Here is a 27,206-nt window from a genome sequence, read left to right on the forward strand (position 1 = left end):
ATCTGCGATGAAAGTGGCAGAGCTAGAGCGGTGTTTGTCAGACAATGAGAACATGAAAAAGTCTGTAGAGTCCGAACGGTTTGATCTACTCTAGTTTATTTCTTTCTTGAACTGCATTGTTGGTTAAGGGCTTGTAAGTAAGCATTTCACGGTAAGGACTACTACACCTGTTGTATTCGGCGCATGTGTCAAATACATTTTTATTTGATCTACAAACTCTCACGAACACGAGGGTGTTCCCCGTTTTGCTCTACAACCCCCAAAAGTGTCACGTGAGTTGTCTGAAGGTAACTGGTACTGGTTTTAAAAAATGAATGGAAGGATGAAGGTAGTTTTGTAAACACATTTTTGCACAACATTTGAGAGAAATAAGCTTCTTATATGTATGGAACATTTCTGGGATCTTTCATTTCAGCTCAGGAAACATGGGACCAACACTTACATGTTGCGTTTATATTTTTGTTCAGTGTAAATAAAAAAGGATTTCTGATTGAATGATTTTTGATTATATTTGTTACTAGTACGTAACATGCCAATAGAATAGCATAGGATTTGGTCTGGAGTGAAACTTGGTCTGGTATCAATTTCTTATGCAATCAGGGCATTGAGATAAAATGGGTGAATATTTCCTTTAAGTCAACAAATGATGTCTTAAGTCCATGATTTATTGACTTAAGTCCATGTTAAGTCTTTTCTCAAGTTTGAATCGGGCACCCAATAAAGAGCAGTATGCAAGATGTGTTACCAGTGTCATAGTTACCAGTGTGAATTCTCTATTATGGCCTGCAGATGTCGATGTAGGTTCAAATATGGTCCTAGCTGTGCAGCTCTCGACTATGAATCTACTCATGCATGATGAGGTGTAATCTTGGGAGGAATAAAGCAGAAATCCAGTTGAAGGCTAGGCCCTAGTGAAGGAATGCGCAACTTTATGGTGGTTTTATTAACATGTGCTCACCTTAAATAGTGGTCTTTCCCTCACTCAGTCAGAATGTATCTCTTTCAAATGGTGCCTATCTTTCCTATTCTTTGAAGCATACAACTTGATGCTCTGGGATGTGAGCTCATCTTGATATTAGAGTGCTGGTGAGGTTTGAAAAGCTCTGACAATTTGAATCGGGGGTAAACTAAATCCATGGTCTTTTCCCTGACTGTAATTGTGTAAGGCTTTAGCCACAATTAAAGTCCTAATTTAACACCTGATGTACATAACAAATGGCACGTCTCAATAGGTGGTCCAGATATGACATGACATAGCATACATGGGGGGGAGGCCAATGACATTACATCAGGCCAACTGGCATACATGGAGGAAGTCTTTAAATTCTCTTTGGTTTAGCCTTCATGGAAAAAGCAGAATTAAATGGTCTAGAACTCCAAAAGTAACCCGGTCCGAACAGAGTACTGTACAGAATATCCTTGTCCCTGGGAAAACATGTAGTCCATTGAAAGACCCTTAGCTATACAGACAGACTACAGACAAACATGCATGCATCCATCCATCCATCCACTGACCCTGGCCTGGGAAACTGGACGCTTGAGTGTAGTTCCCTCAATTTACATCATGACTTATTGTGCTCCATAGTCCCAGACCTGGCCACAACCCAGACAGACACTTGTGTATGAGACAGGACAGGAAAGAGAGAGAGATTCATGTGGGTAAACACAGAGGGGAGGAGGAGACCCACAGAATAAGAGGATAAAGAAGACAGAAAGAGGGGGACTTGTACTTATTTGATCTTCACTATGCCAGCAGCATTCACCAGCCCCACTCCAATCCCCCCTGGCCCTCACTGAAGAGCACTTGAGACTTACATAACATTCCTCAGAGAGACAAAGTACTCTGTGAAAGAGAACAATGTGAACACGAAGAGATGTTTGTTGTCCATGCCATAGGACAACAGCACAACACATTTTTAAACAGACTCCTCATATCCTACATCAAACATGTTGTCATCATGGTTATCGTTCAAAGTGAAAGTTCTGTTACACAGCTCCTTTTCCTCCTCTGTTGCCCTTGGCTTCAATTAACTGCTTCATTTAATTAATTATGTATTATAACAGATGTATTGTGTTTCCACATGAGAATTTGTCGAAAAAATGTGCCCTCTTGTCTGACAATGGAAGTGCTAATAGTTTTACTTCTCTACCTTTCTTTAAATAATTATGCTGCCTCTCTCAAAACAAACCATTAATTTCCTTGCTAAAGATATGCAGATGTATTTTAATGTGGAGCAGAGTGCAAAGCATTCATCTAAGATTAACAGGACAGGACCTTAACTGTGCAGGTTCTGTTGCCATTTGTGAGTGTGTATGTGTACAAGCGTGTGTGTGTATGCTGTATGACCTATTCAGGCTGTCCAGTGTAAAGTCTGTTGGGTGCGTGTGTTTGTGGTAATTAGGGGAAACACTTGTGAAATGGGAAGATCAGTAGGAGAGGACTGCAGTAACTGACAATATCCAATCTGGTTCCAGATTATTCAAAGGCCATAGATGTCTATGTCTCTATAATGATATAGAGGGTTACAGGCAAATAGAAATATGACACCCTACTGATTTTCAGTCACACATAAACAAGTTCTATAGACTTATAAATGGAGTTTATGTGGTAGATCATCTGAGATTGACAGTTACTGGCAAGGCCATCTTCTCTTTGGATATTGTCAGTTGGCGAAGAACTAAACACACTGCACTGTAAACACACAATAATGAAATACATTCTATTTGAGATATAGTGTACATGACTGCATTATGAAATCCTAATATCACATCATCACTGTGTGAATAAAGATATTGCATCATTGGGAAAAGTTATGTAGGAAAAAGTGAAGACACCTGAGGGATGATAGAGTAAAAAAGGAGTTTGAGACAGCTAAGAGACTATTTATGCTTGATCCGAAAATGTGGTCGGAGGTGCCGTAAGATGGTGTGACGCAATTGCGAAGTCTCCGGAGGCACACAGAGGCCAAACTGAGCTCTGTACCATATTGCCGTGCGCCTCTCAAATGTTCTGACAACGTGGAAGGCTACGTATACCTCTGCATTTACATGCTTGGTTGATAGGTAGGTGAGAGCAGAAGGTAAATCACCATAAATGCTGCATGGCCAATGCAGACGTTGAAATGACCATGCAGCACCTTTAAAAGATAAATAGATTGAAATACAATACAGTGTCGAGTTTCAGGTCTCAGTTGATCTAAACATTGGCAGATGACAAGGGCTTGTCCAGAGCTGAGTGAATGCCCCTGCTCTCAGGCACATCGATGCGAGGACTCCCAGGGCTCTGCTGCTGGGGCCACCGACAAACAGGACGCTCATGTTATGACAGCCACTCACTGCCCCGTGGTGAGGGGTTGTGGGAGAGTTTTGGAAAACTTTGAAGTCATTTTATTTTGATGAGGTCATGAGTGTGGTGTAACCAATGATGTATATATAAATCACTGGGTGTAACCATAGATCATACAATGATCATAAAATGAAACAAATTAAGCATGTACAGTATTTGTTCCACCCCCTCCACCATCAAAACTGTCCAAGACTCCCTAACAATAGGACTCTGTACCATCTGTAAGCCTGCCTCTGTGCAAGGTGTAATGAGTCTGGGTCTGGCTGACTGGTAATAGCCAAGTAGCCTGTTGCTAGATCATTGCTTGTTGTGAATGATCACATGCTCTCTTTTCTCATATACTAGGATATCAGTGTCTGAGCTCTTTGTAGCCCCAATATTAATGTAATTTCATCACCAATCTGACGAGGTATCTCTGAGATTCTAATACACAGACATTGTGATTTCTTTAAAAAGTCTCTATCAATGGTGTGCTCAGAAAAGTATTCATAGCATTCACAATGGCTAGGGCACTCCAATATATATTTTTCCCCCATCTCATCAGCCAGACGGAAAGACGTGCAGAACACATCCCAACACACACACCCTGGGTTGCCTCACACTGTGCCAGGGTGTGGATGAATAGGGTGGCATGAGAGTAATTGTGTCCCTGGTGGCTCTTGAGAAGACATAATATGAGACTCAAATTAAAGCACTGACCTGGTTAGCTTCCAGCCAACAGGAGGGGCACCCCCCATAATTGCTGTTTGCAAGGATTAGCTAGTTAATTTGTGAACGCCCCAATTAGACTTGGGATGGGGTGGTGGGGGTGCTCTAGTTGTTGAACAGCAGCAGGGGGTCGGATACACAGATTGGGTTTTTGGAGATAGGATATGGTGGGGGATTACCCGTGGGGTACATGGGGTTAAGGTTGATACTGGTTCTGTATTAACTTGCCTTTCAAAGAGAGGTGAAACATGCATAGAAGAGGAATTAATTCGTACATGGGGTGCAGCGATAGGCCTAAAGCAATGGATGATTGTGGACACAAACACACTGACACATGCACTATGCTCATTGTGCTGCATTCTCCATGCTGTACACAGCAATGTGTCTGAATAAAACCTCCACTTTGTGAGAATATGTGTCAAGGCCAGAGTGTTACTCAACACATGTCAATCATATTGATCTTAAGAAAAGCTTCATTCATTCTTCAGTGAATTTATTATAATCATGTGTTGTTTTTCACTTATCACGGGGAAATTAAACCCGGTTAAAACACATCACGCATGCTTTATTTCATACTCAGTAGCCTAAATATGTCATGTAGCAACACAATTTAAATCAATATTTGCAATAAGGATGACGTAATCTAACAACGTCTTTTTGGGGTGGTGTATTGGAAGATTGCCTCTCATTTGACTGTATCGCTGAAATCAGGTGAGCTCCCCTTATCGCTGCTCTAGTGGTACAGTCCAATCGCAGTTAGGAGTTGTTGCTGAGGAGGTTTCATGGTCCGGCGGACAGACAAACGTGTTCGGTGAAAGACGGATCTACTTTCAAAATGTTCCTGCCTTGCCTCAGGAATTACCCGCTTCATAAGAGACAGCATGCTGTATTTATTTTTCTTCTGTACAGCTTGACAGGTATGCTATCCATTATGCCCGCTCGCTCGGTAACATTAGCTAATGTAAAATATTTGGAGAAGTTCTGAGTGCAGCCAACGAGAGCGAGCCAGAAAGCCGAGTGTTTCGCGCGACTCTGACTGCTTGTATGGGGCTCCTCTACAGTCTGAACAACATTTGTTTTAGTAGTTCATTTTAGATGTGGACTGTATTGTTTCTATAAGAAAGGTTGACTTTACCATTAAGGACTGTGCAAGGGCAAGGCAGGCCTCCTTTTGTCGAGAAGTTTAGTGTTGGAATGGTGCCGCTACCGATGATTGTGTGATCCGCGGCTGCCATGGAAACATGATTCATGTAGAGGCATTATTCACAGGAAACCACTGAGGAGCAACAGTGAGGTGCTCTTTAGTGGTGAGACAACTTTGAAGAGCAACACGGTCGCACAGCAACTGCACTCACCTTTACTAACTCAACTGAAGACGTCTGATCCAAACAACCAATACTTGGTTGTTGTATTTAGTTGAAGTTCTGATTCACAATTTTATTTACATCGCCTCAAACCAGGCCTCTTTTGGAGAGTGGGGACTGTGGGCGCTACAGCAAGGAGACCCCTGGCTGCTCCTAAAATAAATTCCATAATAGGACATTTATGGTAGGAGACACTCACCTGTGGTGTTATGTGCTTTTAGCAACACAGGTGTTTCTACTGAACAAAAATATAAACGCAACGATTTCAGTCATTTTACTTAGTTACATTTTATATAAGGAAATCAGTCGATTGAAATAAATAAATTAGGGCCTAATCTATGGATTTCACATGACTGGGCAGGGGTGTAGGCATAGGCCCACCCACTGGGGAGCCAGGCGCAGCCAATCAGAATTAGTTTTTCCCCATAGAAGGGCGTTATTACAGACATAAATACTCCTTAGTTTCATTTGCTGTCCGGGTGGCTGGTCTCAATTCAATTCTCTGGCAACAGCTCTGGTGGACATTCCTGCGGTCAGCATGCCTTTTGCATGCTCCCTCAACTTGAGACATCTGTGGCATTGTGTTGTGTGACAAAATGGCACATTTTAGAGTGTTTTTTTTTTTAGTGACCCCCAACACAAGGATAATGCTGTTGAATCAGCTTCTTGATATGTAAACTAATTTGTGCACAACATTTGACAGAAATAAGCTTTTTGTTCATATGGAACATTTCTGGGATCTTTTATTTCAGCTCATGAAACATGGGACCAACACTTTACATGTTGCATTTATATTTTTGTTCAGTATACATAGCTACAGTAGCGTTGCTTTCAATTGTGTTGCGTTGCGCAAAAACAGTCTGTTGGAATCCAGAAGTTGAATACAATTCCATTCCAACTTCTGTGCCGGTGGGTGGAACTGTTGGTCAGTATTCCTCTCTGCTTACTTCATGGCAAAATAAAAGTCCCCCACAAGTTTTTCCTTTTTTGTCCACATATGGTGCACGTGCAGGACTTTTTATTTTTACATGCGATAAGCGGAGAGGAAGTGCGTCTACAACAGACCCACGTTTGGGAAGTCTGTATTATTAAACAATCTTTTAGATATTTTGTCTGAATTGCCCATCCTGCTTAATGACCAACCATCCTGTTGAAATGGAATTGTGTTTAAAGGTAGATTCCACTAAATCCCATTGCCACGAGCAGCACAGGTGATATTGAGATGAGCTAGATGCAACACTTAGCGCTCAGACAGTCGAAAATAGTATCTGCGTGGAAGCCACAGGCTTCAACGCTCTTAGTTGTTGTGTAAATTGACCCACTATGATGTTGTTTACTTTCTGCATATACGTCATCTCGCTGAGTCTACCTTTAACTTCTGGTTTCCACTGAATGTTTTTGTGCAACCAAATACAATTGAAAGCAATGCTAGTGTATGTAAGTACACCCGCATTGATAAAAGCACCTACCGTGGTGTCTATGTCCTAGAAATAGGAACGAGGGAATATCATTGTTCATTTTGGCATTATTTTTTATATTTAGTCTTGACAAAAAATGTCATTGTCTTTGTAACATTTTTGCCATTTTAATTATGATTTAGTCGAGTTATTGTCAAAATGACAGTGGGCCATTTTACTTAAGTAAATGCCATTTAATTTGAGTCATATCACATTTTTATTGCCTCATTAAACTATAGTAAAGATAAATCACAGATTTTCATGTGCACAAACATACATAGCCATGTTCTACCAACACATTTTTCTACATAACTTCCTATCACATGATTCTCTTCCCAACAGTCAAATTGGCAGAAGAACACATTACTCTGCAGCAGGTTAAAAATCACACCCCATGACAGGGCTCCAGAGAAAAATGTTCCCCTGGTGGCACTTGTACCACGTTTTCAGTTTGTGGCACCAGCCTATGATTTGGGCGCACCAATTTTTTTCTGTGGCAATGTAAGTGCTTGATTTGGACTGAAATAGTATGTGGACACCCCTTCAAATTAGTGGTTTCAGCCACACCCGTTGCTTACAGGTGTATTAAATCGAGCACACAGCCATGCAATCTCCATAAACAAACATTGGCTGTAGAATGGTTCGTTCTGAAGAGCTCAGTGACTTTCAACGTGGCAACATCAATAGATGCCACCTTTCCAACAAGTCAGTTTAAATTTCTGCCCTGCTGGAGTTGCCTGGGTCAACTGTAATTGCTGTTATTGTGAAGTGGAAATGTCCAGGAGCAACAACGGCTCAGCCACAAAATGGTAGGCCACACAAGCTCAAAGAACATGACCGCCGAGTGCTGAAGCGCGTAGTGTGTAATGTCTCTACAAGAACTGTTAGTCGGGAGCTTCATGAAATGGATTTCCATGGCCGAGCAGCCGCACACAAGCCTAAGATCAACATGCGTAATGCCAAGTGTCAGCAGGAGTGGTGTAATGCCCGCCATTGGACTGGAGCAGTGAAACGTGTGCTCTGGAGTAGAGGTCGACCGAGTATGATTTTTCAAATCCGATACCGATTATTGGAGGACCAAAAAAAAGCCGATACCAATTAATCGGCCAATTTTTATTTTATTTATTTGTAATAATGACAATTACAACTACTGAATGAACACTTATTTTAACTTAATATAATACACCAATAAAATAAATTTAGCCTCAAATAAATAATGAAACATATTCAATTTGGTTTAAATAATGCAAAAACAAAGTGTTGGAGAAGGAAGTAAAAGTGCAATATGTGCCATGTAAGAAAGCTAACGTTTCAGTTCCTTGCTCAGAACATGAGAACATATGAAAGCTGGTGGTTCCTTTTAACATGAGTCTTCAATATTCCCTGGTAAGAAGTTTTAGGTTGTAGTTATTATAGGAATTATAGGACTATTTCTCTCTATACGATTTGTATTTCATATACCTTTGACTATTGGATGTTCTTATAGGCACTTTAGTATTGCCAGTCTAACAGTATAGCTTCCATCCCTCTTCTCGCTGCTACCTGGGCTTGAACCAGGAACACATCGACAACAGCCACCCTCGAAGCAGCATTACCCATGCAGAGCAAGGGGAACAACTACTCCAAGTCTCAGAGCGAGTGACTTTTGAAACGCTATTAGCGCGCACCCCGCTAATTAGCTAGCCATTTAACATCGGTTATACCAGCATAATCTCGGGAGTTGATTAGGCTTGAAGTCATAAACAGCTGCTGGCAAATGCACGAAAGTACTGTTTGAATGAACGCTTACGAGCCTGCTGCTGCCTACTACCGCTCTGTCAGACTGCTCTATCAAATCACAGAGCCTTAGTTTCCGGATTCGACCATATCATCTCAAAAACAAAACGTTTATTCTTTCAGTGAAATACGTAACCGTTACGTGTTTTATCTTAACGGGTGGCATCCCTAAGTCTAAATATTCCTGTTACATTGCACAACCTTCAATGTTATGTCATAATTACGTAACATTCTGACAAATTAGTTCGCAATGAGCTAGGCGGACTAAACTGTTGCATTTACCCTGACTCTTGCGTGCAATGAACGCAAGAGAAGTGACCCAATTTCACCTGGTTAATATTGCCTGCTAACCTGGATTTCTTTTAGCTAAATATGCAGGTTTATAAATATATACTTCTGTGTATTGATTTTAAGAAAGGTGTTGGTGTTTATGGTTAGGTACACGTTGGAGCAACGAGTCCTTTTTTGCGAATGCGCACTGCATCGATTATATGCAGCGCAGGACACGCCAGATAAACTAGTAATATCATCAACCATGTGTAGTTATAACTAGTGATTATTATTGATTGATTGTTTTTTTACGAGATAAGTTTAATGCTAGTTAGCAATTTACCTTGGCTTCTTACTGCATTCACGAAACAGGCAGGCTCCTCGTGAGGCAGGTGGTTAGTGTTGGACTAGTTAACCGTAAGGTTGCAAGATCGAATCCCTGAGCTGACAAGGTAAAAAGCTGTCTTTCTGCCCCTGAACAAGGCAGTTAACCCACCGTTCCTAGGCCATCATTGAAAATAAGAATGTGTTCTTAACTGAATTGCCTAGTTAAATAAAGGTGAAATTATTTTTAAAAAGAAAGGGGGAAAAAAGAGCATGTACACTGATTTGTTTAAAGCAAAACTACCAAACCTATCGCTGATGGTGAACCTTAGCTATCGAAATAAAATATCTTCAGCAGATAGCCTATAGCCAGAATAGAGTTGTCTCTGGTAGCTTACTTTTATTCCAGTAAAATACAATTTTCAACAGCGCATAGTTCACAATAACCAATTAAATTGCAAGTTTGTCACTCAGCTAATAAAGCCTAATATCGCGCAAGCCATTTTAGCATTTGAATGTGCCATGCAGATGTGCAAGATCAGGAAGAGGCCGCCTAGCTCGTGTTGGTCAGCATGCGAACCTGGGTACAGTGCGCAGTTTGACTAGGCTACTGACATTCCCTCCGGTTGTTCGGCATGGAAAATGACTTCTAGATCAATGATTGTCAACAACATTACATGCAGTTTGACACTGAAGGAAAGGACGCATCATTTGTCACAAAATATGAGGAATTTTCGGGAAGGTAGAAAGAAAGTAATATATTATGTTAGTGAATTGGTGATTCATACCGTTTGATTCGATTTTCTGACTGATGCATGTTACATCTTGGATCAGTTTGGGGTCCAAAGCTTCCAAAGCTACTATATATATTTCCCGCAATTTGATTTTGAAATGTTATACACCCAGAAGCCTTTTTACTCTATCCCAGAGCAGCAGGCTCCAGCGAAACAGGCCCGGGCTGGGCAGACCCTTTCATTACAGCAATCATGAGGATAATGCACTTTGACCAAATCAAAGTTTGAGCTGCCAAAAAATAGGATGTTTTCTAACTTGTTAGTGAGGTGACCATGTAATAAATGTTTAGCTCACACTGACCAACAAAAAATGTAACTTGCACAGCCAAGTCAAAAATGCAACTAAATGGCCACATTCTGGATGTGGCCCTGCCCCTTGACATACTGTGGCTATATTGTACTCAAAGTTCTGTCATCCAATAACAGCATTGCAACATTACAAAGAGAAAGCCTTTACAATTCTACTAATCGTATGCATGCTTTTGATTGGACTAAACAAATAACACTGAAAAGCTATCAATCTCTCCAAAAACTCTTGTCCAGTCCATTTACTAGTCAGATTTTAGTCACAGAGATGATTTAGTTTCATCTCGTTTATCGTCAACCAAAATGAAAAAACATTTTAATTTAGGAAAAAAAAATATTCTGGGTCTAAATTTTGCTCAGTTATCGTCTCGTCAATTGACACTGGAAAAATAGCTGTTTGACAAATATTTTTGTTGACTGGGGATTATCTGATGTATGTAGTAGGAAGTGGTAGAATCTGCAGACCGGTCCAGAAGCATGGTCACCTTTTGCTGGTTACAGTCAATTGTGGGTAATACAGTGCTTGAAATTGAGTTTGTTTGTGGACATCTGTCTCCATTTACTAGACTGACGACGATCAAACAATAGTCTAAAGGTGGTCTCGCTAGCCATGACAGAAGATGAAATAAACGCATGGCAATTTGGTCCAATTGGTGTGCCATATGCAGTACCTGTCGCTAGCATTGAAACGTTTGCTGTCAGGCAAGTGAGCATTAGTTGATTGATTTGGGGTAGGTGTGTCTGTGCAGTTTAATCTGTTTCTCCTGTCCTGAAATGATTGAGATGCACTTTTTGTTGTCAGTTCTTTATTTTAGTTAATATTATTATGCTGTACAGCAGGTACTATAAAGATGGCTGTCGACTTCCCAGGAATTGGTGAATCCATAAAAGTCTCTTTAGGGAGATCAACGATGCTCCAATATAGACATGATGGTCGGTAGGCTAGTTCTGTGGTCATTTATCTCACGGCTCTTACATTAGAAATGGTGGGCCATGTTGTTATTGTTGCCTGGTTTAGCAGGGATTTTCATGAGACTCAAGCTGTTTCTGTTGTCTGTCTGGTTAAAAGTCAATTATTTATGTAGTGATGATTTAAAAAAAATAATGCAGTCGATCCTGTTTAGAGATCAATATGGTCTCTCTTTCTCGCTCTACACACACACACACACACACACAGAGAGAGAGGCGTCTCCAGCCAGTGTGAGACCTTGGGTCCGGTAAGGTGGAACAAAGCCCCCCAGGTGGCCCATGCATGGCCATTAGCTGCTGTGTTCAGACTGACTGATGGCAACAGGGGAAGAGGAGAAACAGTTAAAATACCACAGGGGAGCGGGGGATTACTGCCGGCATTCCTCTCACATCACTGGTGACTGCTGTGTCTCTGTTCCCTCTGTTCTACACTCTTAGAAAAAAGGAGCTATCTAGAATCCCCCCGCTGCCCCATAGGACAACCATTTGAAGAACCCCTTTTGGTTCCATGTAGGACCCTTTTTGGTTCCATGTAGGACCCTTTCCTCAGAAGGTTCTGCATGAAGCCAAAAGGGTTCCATGTGGAACCAAAAAGGGTTATTTCTAAGAGTGTAGGAGGATCCTCTCCTTCTCATTTCCTCCTCTACCCTTTATTCTGTAGTCAGCTTCTATCTATGTCTTGGTTCCTTCCTCTTCTGTCAGTATGTCTTCCTGCTTGTGGCCTTCGATCGATGCAAGCACTGATGTGACTTGGGAATTGAAAGTAGCTCAATGCTTTTACTGAATCCACACCCACCTTCTCAATGCATCACTGTTGTCTCTGCAAAATATTTGTACACTGCTCAAAAAAATAAAGGGAACACTTAAACAACACAATGTAACTCCAAGTCAATCACACTTCTGTGAAATCAAACTGGCCACTTAGGAAGCAACACTGATTGACAATACATTTCACATGCTGTTGTGCAAATGTAATAGACAACAGGTGGAAATGATAGGCAATGAGCAAGACACCCCCAATAAAGGAGTGGTTCTGCAGGTGATAACCACAGACCACTTCTCAGTTCCTATGCTTCCTGGCTGATGTTTTGGTCACTTTTGAATGCTGGCGGTGCTTTCACTCTAGTGGTAGCATGAGACGGAGTCTACAACCCACTAAAGTGGCTCAGGTAGTGCAGCTCATCCAGGATGGCACATCAATGCGAGCTGTGGCAAGAAGGTTTGCTGTGTCTGTCAGCGTAGTGTCCAGAGCATGGAGGCGCTACAAGGAGACAGGCCAGTACATCAGGAGATGTGGAGGAGGCCGTAGGAGGGCAACAACCCAGCAGCAGGACCGCTACCTCCACCTTTGTGCAAGGAGGAGCACTGCCAGAGCCTGGCAAAATTACCTCCAGCAGGCCACAAATGTGCATGTGTCTGCTCAAACGGATAGAAACAGACTCCATGAGGGTGGTATGAGGGCCTGACGTCCACAGGTGGGGGTTGTGCTTACAGCCCAACACCGTGCAGGACGTTTGGCATTTTCCAGAGAACACCAAGATTAGCAAATTCGCCACTGGTGCCCTGTGCTCTTCACAGATGAAAGCAGGTTCACACTGAGCACATGTGACAGACGTGACAGTCTGGAGGCGCCGTGGAGAACGTTCTGCTGCCTGCAACATCCTCCAGCATGACCGGTTTGGCGGTGGGTCAGTCATGGTGTGCGGTGGCATTTATTTGGGGGGCCGCACAGCCCTCCATGTGCTCGCCAGAGGTAGCCTGACTGCCATTAGGTACCGAGATGAGATCCTCAGACCCCTTGTGAGACCATATGCTGGTGCGGTTAGGCCCTGGGTTCCTCCTAATGCAAGACAATGCTAGACCTCATGTGGCTGGAGTGTGTCAGCAGTTCCTGCAAGAGGAAGGCATTGATGCTATGGACTGGCCCGCCCATTCCCCAGACCTGAATCCAATTGAGCACATCTGGGACATCATGTCTCGCTCCATCCACCAACGCCACGCTGCACCACAGACTGTCCAGGAGTTGGCGGATGCTTTAGTCCAGGTCTGGGAGGAGATCCCTCAGGAGACCATCCGCCACCTCATCAGGAGCATGCCCAGGCATTGTAGGGAGGTCATACAGGCACATGGAGGCCACACACACTTCTGAGCCTCATTTTGACTTGTTTTAAGGACATTACATCAAAGTTGGATCAGCCTGTAGTGTGGTTTTCCACTTTAATTTTGAGTGTGACTCCAAATCCAGACCTCCATGGGTTGATAAATTTGATTTCCATTGATAATTTTTGCGTGATTATTTTTTTTGTCAGCACGTTCAACTATGCAAAGAAAAAAGTATTTAATAAGAATATTTCATTCATTCAGATCTAGGATGTGTTATTTTAGTGTTCCCTTTATTTTTTTGAGCAGTGTATATTTGACAGCATTGGCATAATAAGACGGACACAATGTTAGATATAATTATATTGTTTGACCTGTAAGGTTGTGACTGTTATGGAATTTTGGGTAATGATTAATTGTCATGCAAATGGCCACAGTTATTGACATAATTGTAATTTTTGTTAAAATGTTTTGAGCTTGTAATGCGTCTTTGAAATGAGCTACAACATATGCCTACCTAATGAATACAAAACAGCTTTAGTGACACCCCTGTCTCAAAACTAATGTTTTTTGACCACCTGGAACTTTTGGAAAGGAAGCTTTTCCACCCAATCGTGCCATTTTGCTCTTAAAATGATTATGTATTAAGACGATTTTGCAGATTACTAATTTTAGTCAACGGTTATTTTACATAATTGTCGGTTACATGATTATACGATTATTGTGCCAGCCCTATTGACCTGTAATAATGCTATGAAAGCATTGTGTTGATGTTAGGCTGTGGAGGGCAGGCCAGGGGCTACAAAGGAGAAAGAAGGGATTCTGAATAAATCATGTTCTCTTCACATCAAATCAAACTTGTATTCGGCGCATGAGACAAATAAACAGGTGTAGGTAGACTTTACCGGGAAATGTTTACTTACAAGCCCTAACGAACAATGCAGTTTAAGCTACCCTGCCCAGTGGTTAGAGCGTTGTGCTACTAACCGAAAGGTTGCAAGTTTGAATCCCCCAGGTGACAAGATACAAATCTGTCGATCTGACCCTGAATTTTTCAAATTAATTCAAATTCAAATTAAATTTATTTATATAGCCCTTCGTACATCAGCTGATATCTCAAAGTGCTGTACAGAAACCCAGCCTAAAACCCCAAACAGCAAGCAATGCAGGTGTAGAAGCACGGTGGCTAGGAAAAACTCCCTGGAAAGGCCAAAACCTAGGAAGAAACCTAGAGAGGAACCAGGCTATGTGGGGTGGCCAGTCCTCTTCTGGCTGTGCCGGGTGGAGATTATAAGAGAACATGGCCAAGATGTTCAAATGTTCATAAATGACCAGCATGGTCGAATAATAACAAGGCAGAACAGTTGAAACTGGAGCAGCAGCATGGCCAGGTGGACTGGGGACAGCAAGGAGTCATCATGTCAGGTAGGCCTGAACAAGGCAGTTAACCCACTGTTCCTAGGCCGTCGTTGTAAATAAGAATTTGTTCGTAACTGACTTGCAAACTAATTTGCCAGAATTTTACGTACGTAATTATGACATAACATTGAAGGTTGTGCAATGTAACAGGAATATTTAGACTGATGGATGCCACCAGTTAGATAAAATATGGAATGGTTCCGTATTTCACTGAAAGAATAAACGTCTTGTTTTCGAGATGATAGTTTCCGGATTCAACCATATTAATGACCTAAGGCTCACATTTCTGTGTGTTATTATGTTATAATTAATGATGGAGCAGTCTGACTGAGCGATGGTAGGCACCAGCAGGCTCATAAGCATTCATTCAAACAGCACTTCTGTGCGTTTTGCCAGCAGCTCTGCTGTTTCTGACTTCAAGCCTATCAACTCCCGAGATTAGGCTGGTGTAACCGATGTGAAATGGCTAGCTAGTTAGCGAGGTGCGCGCTAATAGCGTTTCATACGTCACTCGCTCTGAGACTTGGAGTGGTTGTTCCCCTTGCTCTGCATGGGTAACGCTGCTTCGAGGGTGGCTGTTGTAGACGTGTTCCTGGTTCGAACCCAGACAAACAAGCAAGATTTCTGGCTCTCACAGACCTGTAACTTCTTCTGTAAGAGGCTCCTCTGTCCTCCACTCATTACCTGTATTAATGGCAACTGTTTTGAACTTGTTATCAGTATACAGGACACCTGTCCACAACCTCAAACAGTCACACTCCAAACTCCACTATGGCCAAGACCAAAGAGCTGTCAAAGGACACCAGAAACAAAATTGTAGACCTGCACCAGGCTGGGAAGACTGAATCTGCAATTGGTAAGCAGCTTGGTTTGAAGAAATCAACTGTGCGAGCAATTATTAGGAAATGGAAGACATACAAGACCACTGATAATCTCCCTCGATCTGGGGCTCCACGCAAGATCTCACCCCGTGGGGTCAAAATGATCACAAGAACGGTGAGCAAAAATCCCAGAACCACACGGGGGGACCTAATGAATGACCTGCAGAGCTGGGACCAAAGTAACAAAGCCTACCATCAGTAACACACTACGCCGCCAGGGACTCAAATCCTGCAGAGCCAGACGTGTCCCCCTGCTTAAGCCAGTACATGTCCAGGCCTGTCTGAGGTTTGCTAGAGAGCATTTGGATGATCCAGAAGAAGATTGGGAGAATGTTATATGGTCAGATCAAACCAAAACCAAACCAAAAACTCAACTCGTCGTGTTTGGAGGACAAAGAATGCTGAATTGCATCCAAAGAACCCCATACCTACTGTGAAGCATAGGGGTGGAAACGTCATGCTTCAGGGCTGTTTTTCTGCAAAGGGACAGGACGACTGATCCGTGTAAAGGAAAGAATGAATGGGGCCATGTATCGTGAGCTTTTGAGTGAAAACCTCCTTCCATCAGCAAGGGCATTGAAGATGAAACGTGGCTGGGTCTTTCAGCATGACAATGATCCCCAACACACCACCCGGGCAACGAAGGAGTGGCTTCGTAAGAAGCATTTCAAGGTCCTGGAGTGGCCTAGCCAGTCTCCAGATCTCAACCCCATAGGAAATCTTTGGAGGGAGTTGAAAGTCCATGTTGCCCAGCAACAGCCCCAAAACATCACTGCTCTAGAGATGATCTGCATGGAGGAATGGGCCAAAATACCAGCAACAGTGTGTGAAAACCTTGTGAAGACTTACAGAAAACATTTGACCTCTTGTCATTGCCAACAAAGGGTATATAACAAAGTATTGAGATAAACTTTTGTTATTGACCAAATACTTATTTTCCACCATAATTTGCAAATAAATTAATTAAAACTCCTACAATGTGATTTTCTGTATTTTTTTTCTTCTCATTTTGTCTGTCATAGTTGAAGTGTACCTATGATGAAAATTACAGGCCTCATCTTTTTAAGTGGGAGAACTTGCACAATTGGTGGCTGACTAAATACCTTTTTGCCCCACTGCATTGCACTTTTACTTTCTTCTCCAACACTTTTTGTTTTTGCATTAAACCAAATTGAACATGTTTCATTATTTATTTGAGGCTAAATTGATTTTATTGATGTGTTATGTTAAGTTAAAATTAGTGTTCATTCAGTATTGTTGTAATTGTCATTATTACAAATAATTTAAAAAAATCGTCCGATTTAATCGTTATCGGCTTTTTTTGTCCTCCAATAATCGGTATCGGCGTTAAATTCATAATCGGTCGACCTCTACTTGACAGTACTCTAATGGTTGGATCATGGGATCGGGGTGGTCCTCATGAAGAGGGTGGGATTGTATCAATCCAAAACCCAGAGCCTCACTTTGATCAGGTAAAGGCCCCCACACACCCACTCTCCCACTGCTCTACTCCTGCTGCCTCTCTACATCAAAGCCATCAAACATGGGACTGTGGTCGACTCTGACTGAAAGAGAGAGCGGGAAACGCAGAGGCAGGGCTGCCTGTGTTGAACTCATTATGCTCCACTTCTTACCTGTGTTAAACCTATCCAACTCCCACTGTGCTGCTGCTGCCTCCGCTGTGGCTCAAATGGGACGATACCACATTCCTTCATTCAATAATGAGAAACTGGCCAGACATTCTGAGAGATTTGAGATTTGCGTCAGGCCTGACTTGTGCATTTTGTTAGAATCTGCTGCTTTTGTGTTATCCATTTGACACTATGTGTAGGCCTACTGTATGTGTCTGTGATTTCCTGCCTCATGTCAGATGTGTGTTCAGAAACCGCTCTTCTCTGGGTTTTATGTAAAGCACGTACACAAACACACAGGGACACCTGGCTAACACATTGGTATTCTCTGGTGATCCCCAGGTCTTCGCTCAATGCCACTACAATGTCGTGTCAAGATTGACTAAAGTGTAAACTCAGCAAGCCTGCTTCTCCTCATCCTCCTCTTCAGCCTCACTCACTCGCCTCTGCTTTTTACTCTGCGCTGTTGCATCTGACCCGACCTTCACCCTGACAGAGAGGAGGAGAGGGGCAATGGGAGGGAGGGAAGCAGCTTAAGCATGCTCGTTCTTTCTCTGGGGAGGGCCGACCTTCACGACAGTTAAACACACACACTCAACCTGGCTCAGTATAATAATATTGTGTGTGTGTGTGTGTGTGTGTGTGTGTGTGGTAAGCATTTTTAGCTGGAATCAGAAGTTCCATTGTAGAAACATTGCAGGATTGAGGTAATTTCAGTATATTGATTTGTTTACATGTCCTAATAATAATTTGAAAGATAGCTGACCTTATGCCGATTTTAAGATAAGCAGAGTAAGGTGTTTACATGACTGTTGCATAATCTGCCTACTGTTATAATCAGTTTAATATAGAATTATTAGCGTGCATGTAAACATACTCATTAAATATGAATGCACAAAGCCATCGATCGGGCGATGCCTTTTAATTCCTATGTGAAGATTTAGTCTGCAGTGTGGAAGTTCAGCTTTACAGCGTGATTGAAATTTAAAGGTAAAGTTGTACTCATGCTAAACGCTGCATATGTCTGCTCATTCAGAAATACCCTTTAAACTTATATTGCGGTATCTGTAACACTTTAGTTTTACAGATTGAGTAGAGCCCTATATAGCGCATTTGAAGCCAAGGAATTTGGTTAAGATGTTGTCTTATGGAGACAACATGCACAGTTTGAGTTACTCCAGGAAGTGATGTTGCAGGCTACCTGAGTGCTGCCCCCTCTCATTGAGTATCACAAGTTGAATTCCGCCTTTGAAACTGCAGGCTGCCATTAGCAACTAAATTATCCTGATAACTTATTCTGTGTGCGATTTGTAAAATAATCAGTTCAAGGTCATACATCCGGTGTAATAGAAGCAATTATTGGTACCATGATTGTCTTCTATTAATTGTGTTTTTTACATGATGGGGGACCTGTTTTCTGAAAGCAATGCCTGCAGTACTACCGCGGTCGGCCTTGAACGTCTGTGGCTTCAATGAGAGGGGGCAGTCGTTCTTCCAGTGTGTGTGTGTGTGCGCACATGCTTGTGCATTAGGGAGGGGGTGTGGGAGTTCACTGGGCAGGCTGTCTAAAGCAGTGACCCAGCACAAGCTTTGTAGGATCTGTCTTTTGTTAGCTCTTTAGAGGATTAGATTGATGCTAGGTTTAAATGCTTGTGTTTTGTGGCTGAATGAAGAGAATATGATGGGTCATGTTGATGTCTGTTTTTGTTTGAGTGATGAGACCCTGACCTCCCAGCCGGACATAGCCTATGTTTTTCTAATGTGTCCCCTCCCTCTCTTGAAAGGAGTTTATTATCAGACTACAGAGTACTACCAGATGCAGTTTTTAACTCGAAAGACTGAAACTGAGAAATGTACCCCTCCCACTCTGTATTTGACCTTGTACAGGGGCATTATACAGTACCTTCAGAAAGTATTGATACCGCTTGACTTTTTCCACATTTTGTTGTTACAGCCTGAATTTAAAATGGATTCAATTGAGATGTCACTGTCCTACATACAATACCCCATAATGTGAAACTGTAATTGTTTTTAGTCATTTTTACATGTTTTATTAAAATTAAAACAAAAAATGTTGAATGCTGAGCTGTAGTCAATGAATAGCATTCTCATGTAGGTGTTCCTTTTGTCCACGCGGGAAAGGGCAGTGTGGAGAGGAATATAGATTGCATCATCTGTTGAGGCAGTATGCAAATTGGAGTGGGTCCAGAGTTTCTGGGAAAATGGTGTTGAGCTGAGCCATGACCAGCCTTTCAAAGCACTTTATGGCTACAGACGTGAGTGCTAGGGGTCTTTAGTCATTTAGGCAGGTTTACCTTAGTGTTCTTGGGCAGAGGTATTATGGTCGTCTGCTTGAAACATGTTATTATTACAGACAACAGAAGCGTACCATCAGTAACACACTACGCCGCCAGGGACTCAAATCCTGCAGTGCCAGACGTGTCCCCCTGCTTAAGCCAGTACATGTCCAGGTCCGTCTGAAGTTTGCTAGAGAGCATTTGGATGATCCAGAAGAAGATTGGGAGAATGTCATATGGTCAGATGAAACCAAAATATAACTTTTTGGTAAAAACTCAACTCGTCGTGTTTGGAGGACAAAGAATGCTGAGTTGCATCCAAAGAACACCATACCTACTGTGAAGCATGAGGGTGGAAACATCATGCTTTGGGGCTGTTTTTCTGAAAAGGGACCAGGACGACTGATCCGTGTAAAGGAAAGAATGAATGGGGCCATGTATCGTGAGATTTTGAGTGAAAACCTCCTTCCATCAGCAAGGGCATTGAAGATTAAACGTGGCTGGGTCTTTCAGCATGCCAATGATCCCAAACACACCACCTGGGCAACGAAGGAGTGGCTTCGTAAGAAGCATTTCAAGGTCCTGGAGTGGCCTAGCCAGTCTCCAGATCTCAACCCCATAGAAAATCTTTGGAGGGAGTTGAAAGTCTGTGTTACATTCTCAAAACATCACTGCTCTAGAGGAGATCTGCATGGAGGAATGGGCCAAAATACCAGCAACAGTGTGTGAAAACCTTGTGAAAACGTTTGACCTCTGTCATTGGCAACAAAGGGTATATAACAAAGTATTGAGAAACGTTTGTTATTGACCAAATACTTATTTTCCACCATAATTTGCAAATAAATTCATAAAAAATCCTACAGTGTGATTTTCTGGATATTTTTTTCTTCTCATTTTGTCTGTCATGATTGAAGTGTACCTATGATGAAAATTACAGGCCTCATCTTTTTAAGTGGAGAACTTGCACAATTGGTGGCTGACTAAATACTTTTTTGCCCCACTGTATGTACTGTTTGTTTATGCATTTCTGTGATTATTTAGTTTAGTTAGTAAATAAATTATTTAAGACAATTGGTGTAAAGACTGGGTTCGTGCAGAAAACCAACAATTTACGACGTTTGAAATGAGACTAACGTAAGGTAAAGAATAATTCATTAATTAGAAGACTAATTGATCAGATATTAAAATATCTGAAGAGTTATATTAGGAAAATTAACTTTGTAATCTGAAGATTTTCCTTGGTGCCCCAACTTCTTAATGAATTACATTTACATGATTAGTTTAATCACGTAATAATAAGTACAGAGAATTGTTATTTTATCAAATCAATCTCAATTTAATGATGCCAAAGACACAACATCTGTGTTGTAATATTATTATTTTTTTTATCTCAGAGCCATTTACTTTGCTAGTTATAGCCTACCTGCAAATTCATGCGGGGTAGTAACGTCATGAGTTGGGATTATGGTTAATTGTTTAGCTACCTAGGTCAGAGTGAGCGGTTCTCTCATTTGTGTCTGGATGTAGCTAGCCAAAGTTAGCCAGTTAGCTTGGGCGCTTGACTGCTGTTAGGACAGAGAGCTCCTTAAAGAGATGGGTGGGGATAAAGCCTAAGATGATGTGAACGATGCTGAATGGGTGTAGACAAAGAGCTCCTCGGTATGTGTGCCAAAACATTAAAGGGACATCTTCTCAAAAATTAGGTTACAAGTTTGTCAACTTTCAAAGCGGAATTACGTTCCCATTGTTCCTCAGCTGTAGTTTATGATATACCATTTTCTAACTAGTGAGTCTCTATTTTATCCAATGTAAAAATAAATTATAATTGTGCTACATAAGACCGAATCAAGCCGGTTGGTCACATATACACTGGAGTTGCTTTCAAAGACGACATTGAATGTTCCTGAGTGGCCTAGAAAATGTCTATCTAGCAATGATCAACAACGAACTTGACAGAGCTTGAAGAATTTAAAAAATAATAATGTCCAAATATTGTACAATCCAGGTGTGCAAAGCTCTTAGTGACTTACCCAGAACGACTTACAGCTGTAGTCACTGCCAAAGGTGCTTCTACACATCATTGACTTGGGTGGGAATACTTGTGTAAATGAGATGGATATTTCTGTATTTAGTTTTCAATAAATTTGCAAAAACATATTAAAAAATAGTTTTCACTTTGTTATTATGGGGTGTTGTGTGTGTACATGGATGAGGAAAAAAATTGTTTTAATCCATTTTGAATTTAGTCTGTAACACAACAAAATATGGAATAAGTCAAGGGGTATGAATTCTTTCTGAAGACTCCTTTATATGCTCTCATTTCAGCTCTTATACTATTTTGTAGTTATGGAAAGTGATATTTGCCGATGTGCTTTAAGATGAAGGGAGAGACTGCAGGAGCGGTAAAGATACTCTGATGATCGGCTATGAAAAGCCAACTGACATTTACTCCTGAGGTGCTGACCTGTTGCACCCTCGACAACTACTGTGATTAATATTATTTGACCCTGCTGGTCATCTATGAACATTTGAACATCTTGGCCATGTTCTGTTATAATCACCACCCGGCACAGCCAGAAGAGGACTGGCCACCCCACATAGCCTGGTTTCTCTCTAGGCTTCTTCCTAGATTTTGGTCTTTCTAGGGAGTTTTTCCCTTCGGCTGGGTTTCTGTACAGGACTTTGAGATATCAGCTGATGTAAGAAGGGCTTTATAAATACATTTGATTGAGAGAAAAAGCAGCATTTTAAGTGGGCCTAGACTATTCTCATTGTTGATCACATCAACCCGCAAAGGCATTTTAATAGGAAAAGCAGCCTTGGAAAATGACATCTTTAACCTCTGCCAGAAAATGTGCAGCCAGTTGAGGAAATCTAGGACTGGGAGATGTTTTAATGCAAATGTAATTATACCATAAAAACCAGTCCTGTGCGAAAGAGCTCACTCCTCTACTGACTCTTCTTCTGTCCCATCTCTAACCCGTTCCCCTCCTTCTCTCTTCCTCCCTCCTTTTTTTGTACATGACCTGCAATGCTGATGGCAGATAGCAGCACTTGTCATCTGTTATTCATCATTTGTGGTTGGTTAGGTCTGATGATGCAGAGCTGGAGGTAGTGACTTCTTCACCCTGGTCTCCAGCCACAGTCCTGCTAAAGAGGAGAGTTTACACTGACTGCTCTCTCCTCTTTATTCAACTCCTAGTCAGCACAACAGGCCAGGAGGGTGGATAAACCTGACATCTACCTTCCTCTTCTTTTCCTTTTAGTCCACCCACCTACTCTGTCGTTTCCTGAGATCTTATTTCATCTATCTCACTGTAGACTTACATTAAATTATACTTTTTGTTGTTGAATTATTTATATTTCTGGAAACAGGAAAGGCATCTCTAAGGGTTAAAATTTACCACCAGTGTTTTCAGGTAGAGCTGAAGTTGACTGTATGAGACACGACTGTACTTTTCGTGGGTTTGTGGGCAGACTTGTGAATGACGTCTCCACATAATTATCTAGCTGGTGCATCACTCTGGCTTGAGGTAGGTTACTTTTTCAGATCCCCTTGTCTATGAGCTGTCTATGTGTGGGCATGGATTTACACTGCTAAGGGAATGTGGGGATGGCAGGGAATTGGTAACCAGACGGTTGTGGAGTCCCTCTGGGGGATGTTGTAGGCCTATCCATTCTGCTCCAGAGCTGAATCACTTAACCTCAGCTAGTGAGACTGTTTTAAAGTTACTCTTACTGTAACCCCCACCCACACGCAGTGCAGAAAAGAGTGGCGCAATGAGAAAGGGCACTTCTCATTGTGTCCAAAGGGATGGGTGGGTTCATGCACAGCATGTGTGCCTGTGGAGCTGTGTTTCCTCTTCCTCCCTGCACTATGAGCCTGTGAAGGTGTGTTTCATTATTATAAGCCAGCCTATTTCTCTGTGCAACTAGAAGGCTAGAACACATGTTGGATGACTAGTGTATTGCTGATGGGCTGAGCACAGTGTGCTGATGTGTGTAGCCTAGCTTGTGCAGAGTGGTGAACACACCGTTCCATAACAGCAGCCCTTCAATTATGAATGCACAGCACTTGGTAACATTTGTTACCCTTATACAAAGTGTTTTTAATGCCATTATGACCCAGTGTAATCTCCCACTGCTCGGCTATTGTTTCCTGTTGGGGAACTCTGATTGGGATTGCATGGGGCTTCTTTCTCTGTGATGTCATATTCTGCCCAGTGCTAGTGGAGGTTGTTCCCGCCCAGTGTGGTTTCTCTGCACTCAGTCAGTGACTGAGTCTCTGACAGGGACCAACCACCAGGCCACTGTGCGGTGGGTCTGTGGCGTTTCACTGTCAGCCCTCACCCTGTCTTTGTTTCTGCCCATTGCCCTGGAAGGCTTTAATGAAATCTTGGCACCGGAGGACCAGCCTAAACCCTACTGTTTATCTGTGTACACAGCATGTTTGTGTTTTACCACTTAGCCTGAACAGAGTTATAGATGGGTAGTCTGTCTCAAGTTAGTTGGTGTCTTTGCTAGAGGATTTTCAACCTCTACTTTGAGGTGGTTGAGCGAGGACATTCCAGGCTGTGTGAGCACCTTAGCCTACATTGAGGGCTTATTGCAGATCATGGGGTACGTTCTATGAGCTCCATATACACTTTAACACAAGGCCTGTTGGTTGCCAGAGAGGGAAGGCTTCTGGAGATACTCTGTATACTCACAACGACCAGAGTAAACAACACTTTATAACAATTCAGTCTAGGCTGCAAGGACAGGGAGGGTCATACTGTGTTTGAGCCCTCTGTTTTCAAACTACTCAAACAATAACTTTGTTCAGAGACAAAACTGAAACTTAGAATGAGGAGGGAAATGTTTATTGGGTGGTATGTCTCAGGACTAACCACAGTTCAAAACAACTTGTTTTCACCAAACCGAGATGCACATCAGAGACGGTTAAAGCCGAGATGCACATCAGAGACGGTTAAAGCCGAGATGCTCATCAGAGACGGTTAAAGCCGAGATGCACATCAGAGACGGTTAAAGCCGAGATGCACATCAGAGACGGTTAAAGCCGAGATGCACATCAGAGACGGTTAAAGCCGAGATGCACATCAGAGACGGTTAAAGCCGAGATGCACATCAGAGACGGTTAAAGCCGAGATGCACATCAGAGACGGTTAAAGCCGAGATGCACATCAGAGACGGTTAAAGCCGAGATGCACATCAGAGACGGTTAAAGCCGAGATGCACATCAGAGACGGTTAAAGCCGAGATGCACATCAGAGACCGTTAGGCTATTATTACTATTTCAATTATTTTGCTTTGCCGACATTGACTCACTCTTGTCTTGTCACTTTGTGGCATTGCCAACAAAGCTTGTTTTAGTTAGGATTTGCTGTTAAGTAAAGGAGCCAGAAGAGCCAGAATGAGAGAGGGAGGGTTGTGGAAGTGGAAAGCTCTGTGACTCTCAGAATGCTGCCTGGTGTTGTGCCACATCTCTTCAAACTACATTTAGCTTTGGGACAGGATTCACTCTCTCCCTCTGCTCTCTCTCTCTCTCTTTCTTTCTTTCTTACACACACACACACACACACACACACACACACACACACACACACACACACACACACACACACACACACACACACACACACACACACACACACACACACACTTGTAATTACTGTGGCTCTCCTGGCGACAGGCGTCTGTCCGCTGCTCTATAAACAAGCTCGAACCACAGCCAATCAGACCAGCTCATTCACCCCCAGACCCACCAATCAACCACTCTCAAGGCCTGAGGGTCATAGAATTATTATTTTTTCTTAGGGGGTAGATCAGCTTTAATATAGCACATTGTAGCTTCCATCAATGTAATTGTCACTTCCAATCCCCCATATATTTTTTTGCAAATATATACACTACCGTTCAAAAGTTTGGGGTCACTTAGAACTGTCCTTACTTTTTAAAGAAAATCAAAAAACAATTGTCCACTAAAATAACATCAAGTTAATCAGAAATACAGTGTAGACTTTAATGTTGTAAATGACTATTGTAGCTGGAAATGGCAGATTATTTTAACATATTTTTTTAATCCATTAAAAATCAGCTGTTTCCAGCTACAATCGTCATTTACAACATTAAGAATATCTACACTGTATTTCTGATCAATTTGATGTTATTTTAATGGACAAAAAAATGTTTATTTTTTAGTGACCCCAAACTTTTGAACGGTAGTGTACGTACGTATAAATACATATACATACATGTGTATATATACATATATTTTTTAAATTATATTTTCCTTTATTACTTTCTAACCCTACCACCCCTCCCCTAATTGGATTAAACTAGTGAACAACAATGCTTAGGCCTTTACTTCCAGCTTATACATACTATATACATTTTATGGGCAAAGTCTGTTTTGCAATAGTTGTTTGTTTTTGCTCCTGTTCTTCCTCAACCTCTCACATCTATTCCTGATGTCCATCCAGAATGTTTTCTATTTGCCATATCTTTCATACTGTGCTCTTTCGCAAAAGTTCTTAACTTTTATATACATACAAAACTTTGGAAAACTATTTTCCCTCTTGCCTTGCTGTTGTAGAAACAAAACTTAAGAACGGGAAGCATAAAAAAATAGCACACAGAACAGATCCACTGCTTCTTAGACTTGCTTTCAATGAGAATGAAAGATATATAACTTACATTTCTATGTGAATTTGATCAGGTCGCCTAAAAGTTACATATTGCAGGTTTAGAAAGCTACTCCTTTGGTGCCGAATGACCAATCTGCACGAAAACTTGATATGTGGTGTCTATAGACAAAGGTCTCCCTACTCAATATATTCCAAACTAGTGCCTAAAACAACATGGTAGCTATTGACCAAGACAAATTCATGTGGGTGTGGTCTGACACACAAACCCTTTGCCTGGGAGTGCGTCACCGTCAAGTCCCTGTTTTCATCCCCTACGGATAGACAGAGCCTCAGCATCCCTCTTCTTTCTCTATCTTTAAACCAGAGCTATTCAATTCTGGTCCAGGAGGGCCGAAACACTGGTTTTTATTTCCAACTGGTAGTTAATTGCACTCACCTGGTGTCCCAGGTCTGAATTAGTCCCTTATTAGAAGGAGAGGATAAAAGCCAAAAGTGTTTCGGCCCTCCAGAACCAACATTGAACAGCCATGCTTTAAACTCTTTACTGAGCAAGCATATGTCTCTTATCTGATGATTTGGCGCTCGATTTTTCCACAGATAAGTTCAATGTTCGTGTCTGACAGAGAGTTTATGGGAACTGGGAATGGTGTTTTGAAGGGGATTTTCCCTCCATGCTAGACAGTTGTGTGTCCTTGGAGTCCATTGTCTTATAGGAGCTTAGCATTGTGTGTTTTTAGGCAAGCAGGCCATGTTGGCTTGGTGCGGTCCTGACATTTCCTCCGTGAGAGGACTGTGTGAATTTTTCACTGCTTCACACGCTGGGTGTGTCCCCTACCTCCTTAGCATGGGACTGTTTATGTAGGACTGTGTACTATCCACAACTGCTTTCCTGGCTTTCCTAGTGCTCCAACCCAGTA

At 42.0% G+C, this 27,206-nt stretch overlaps 1 protein-coding gene across 2 annotated transcripts in view; it reads left to right on the forward strand.

Moving 5' to 3' along the window:
- Window positions 1-4,757: 4,757 nt before the first annotated feature.
- LOC118391290 (nectin-3-like protein) overlaps window positions 4,758-27,206 on the forward strand; it is a 90,201-nt gene continuing 67,752 nt past the window's right edge. The window contains exon 1 of one of the 2 annotated variants that reach the window (XM_035782537.2): window positions 4,758-4,971. In XM_035782537.2, the coding sequence (XP_035638430.1) occupies window positions 4,890-4,971 (82 nt within the window). In that variant the 5' untranslated portion in view covers window positions 4,758-4,889. The remainder of the gene's footprint in view (window positions 4,972-27,206) is intronic. The other variant, XM_035782536.2, reaches the window with a different exon arrangement.

This window comes from Oncorhynchus keta, chromosome 12, assembly GCF_023373465.1.
Source record: "Oncorhynchus keta strain PuntledgeMale-10-30-2019 chromosome 12, Oket_V2, whole genome shotgun sequence".
Lineage (NCBI taxonomy): Eukaryota > Metazoa > Chordata > Actinopteri > Salmoniformes > Salmonidae > Oncorhynchus > Oncorhynchus keta.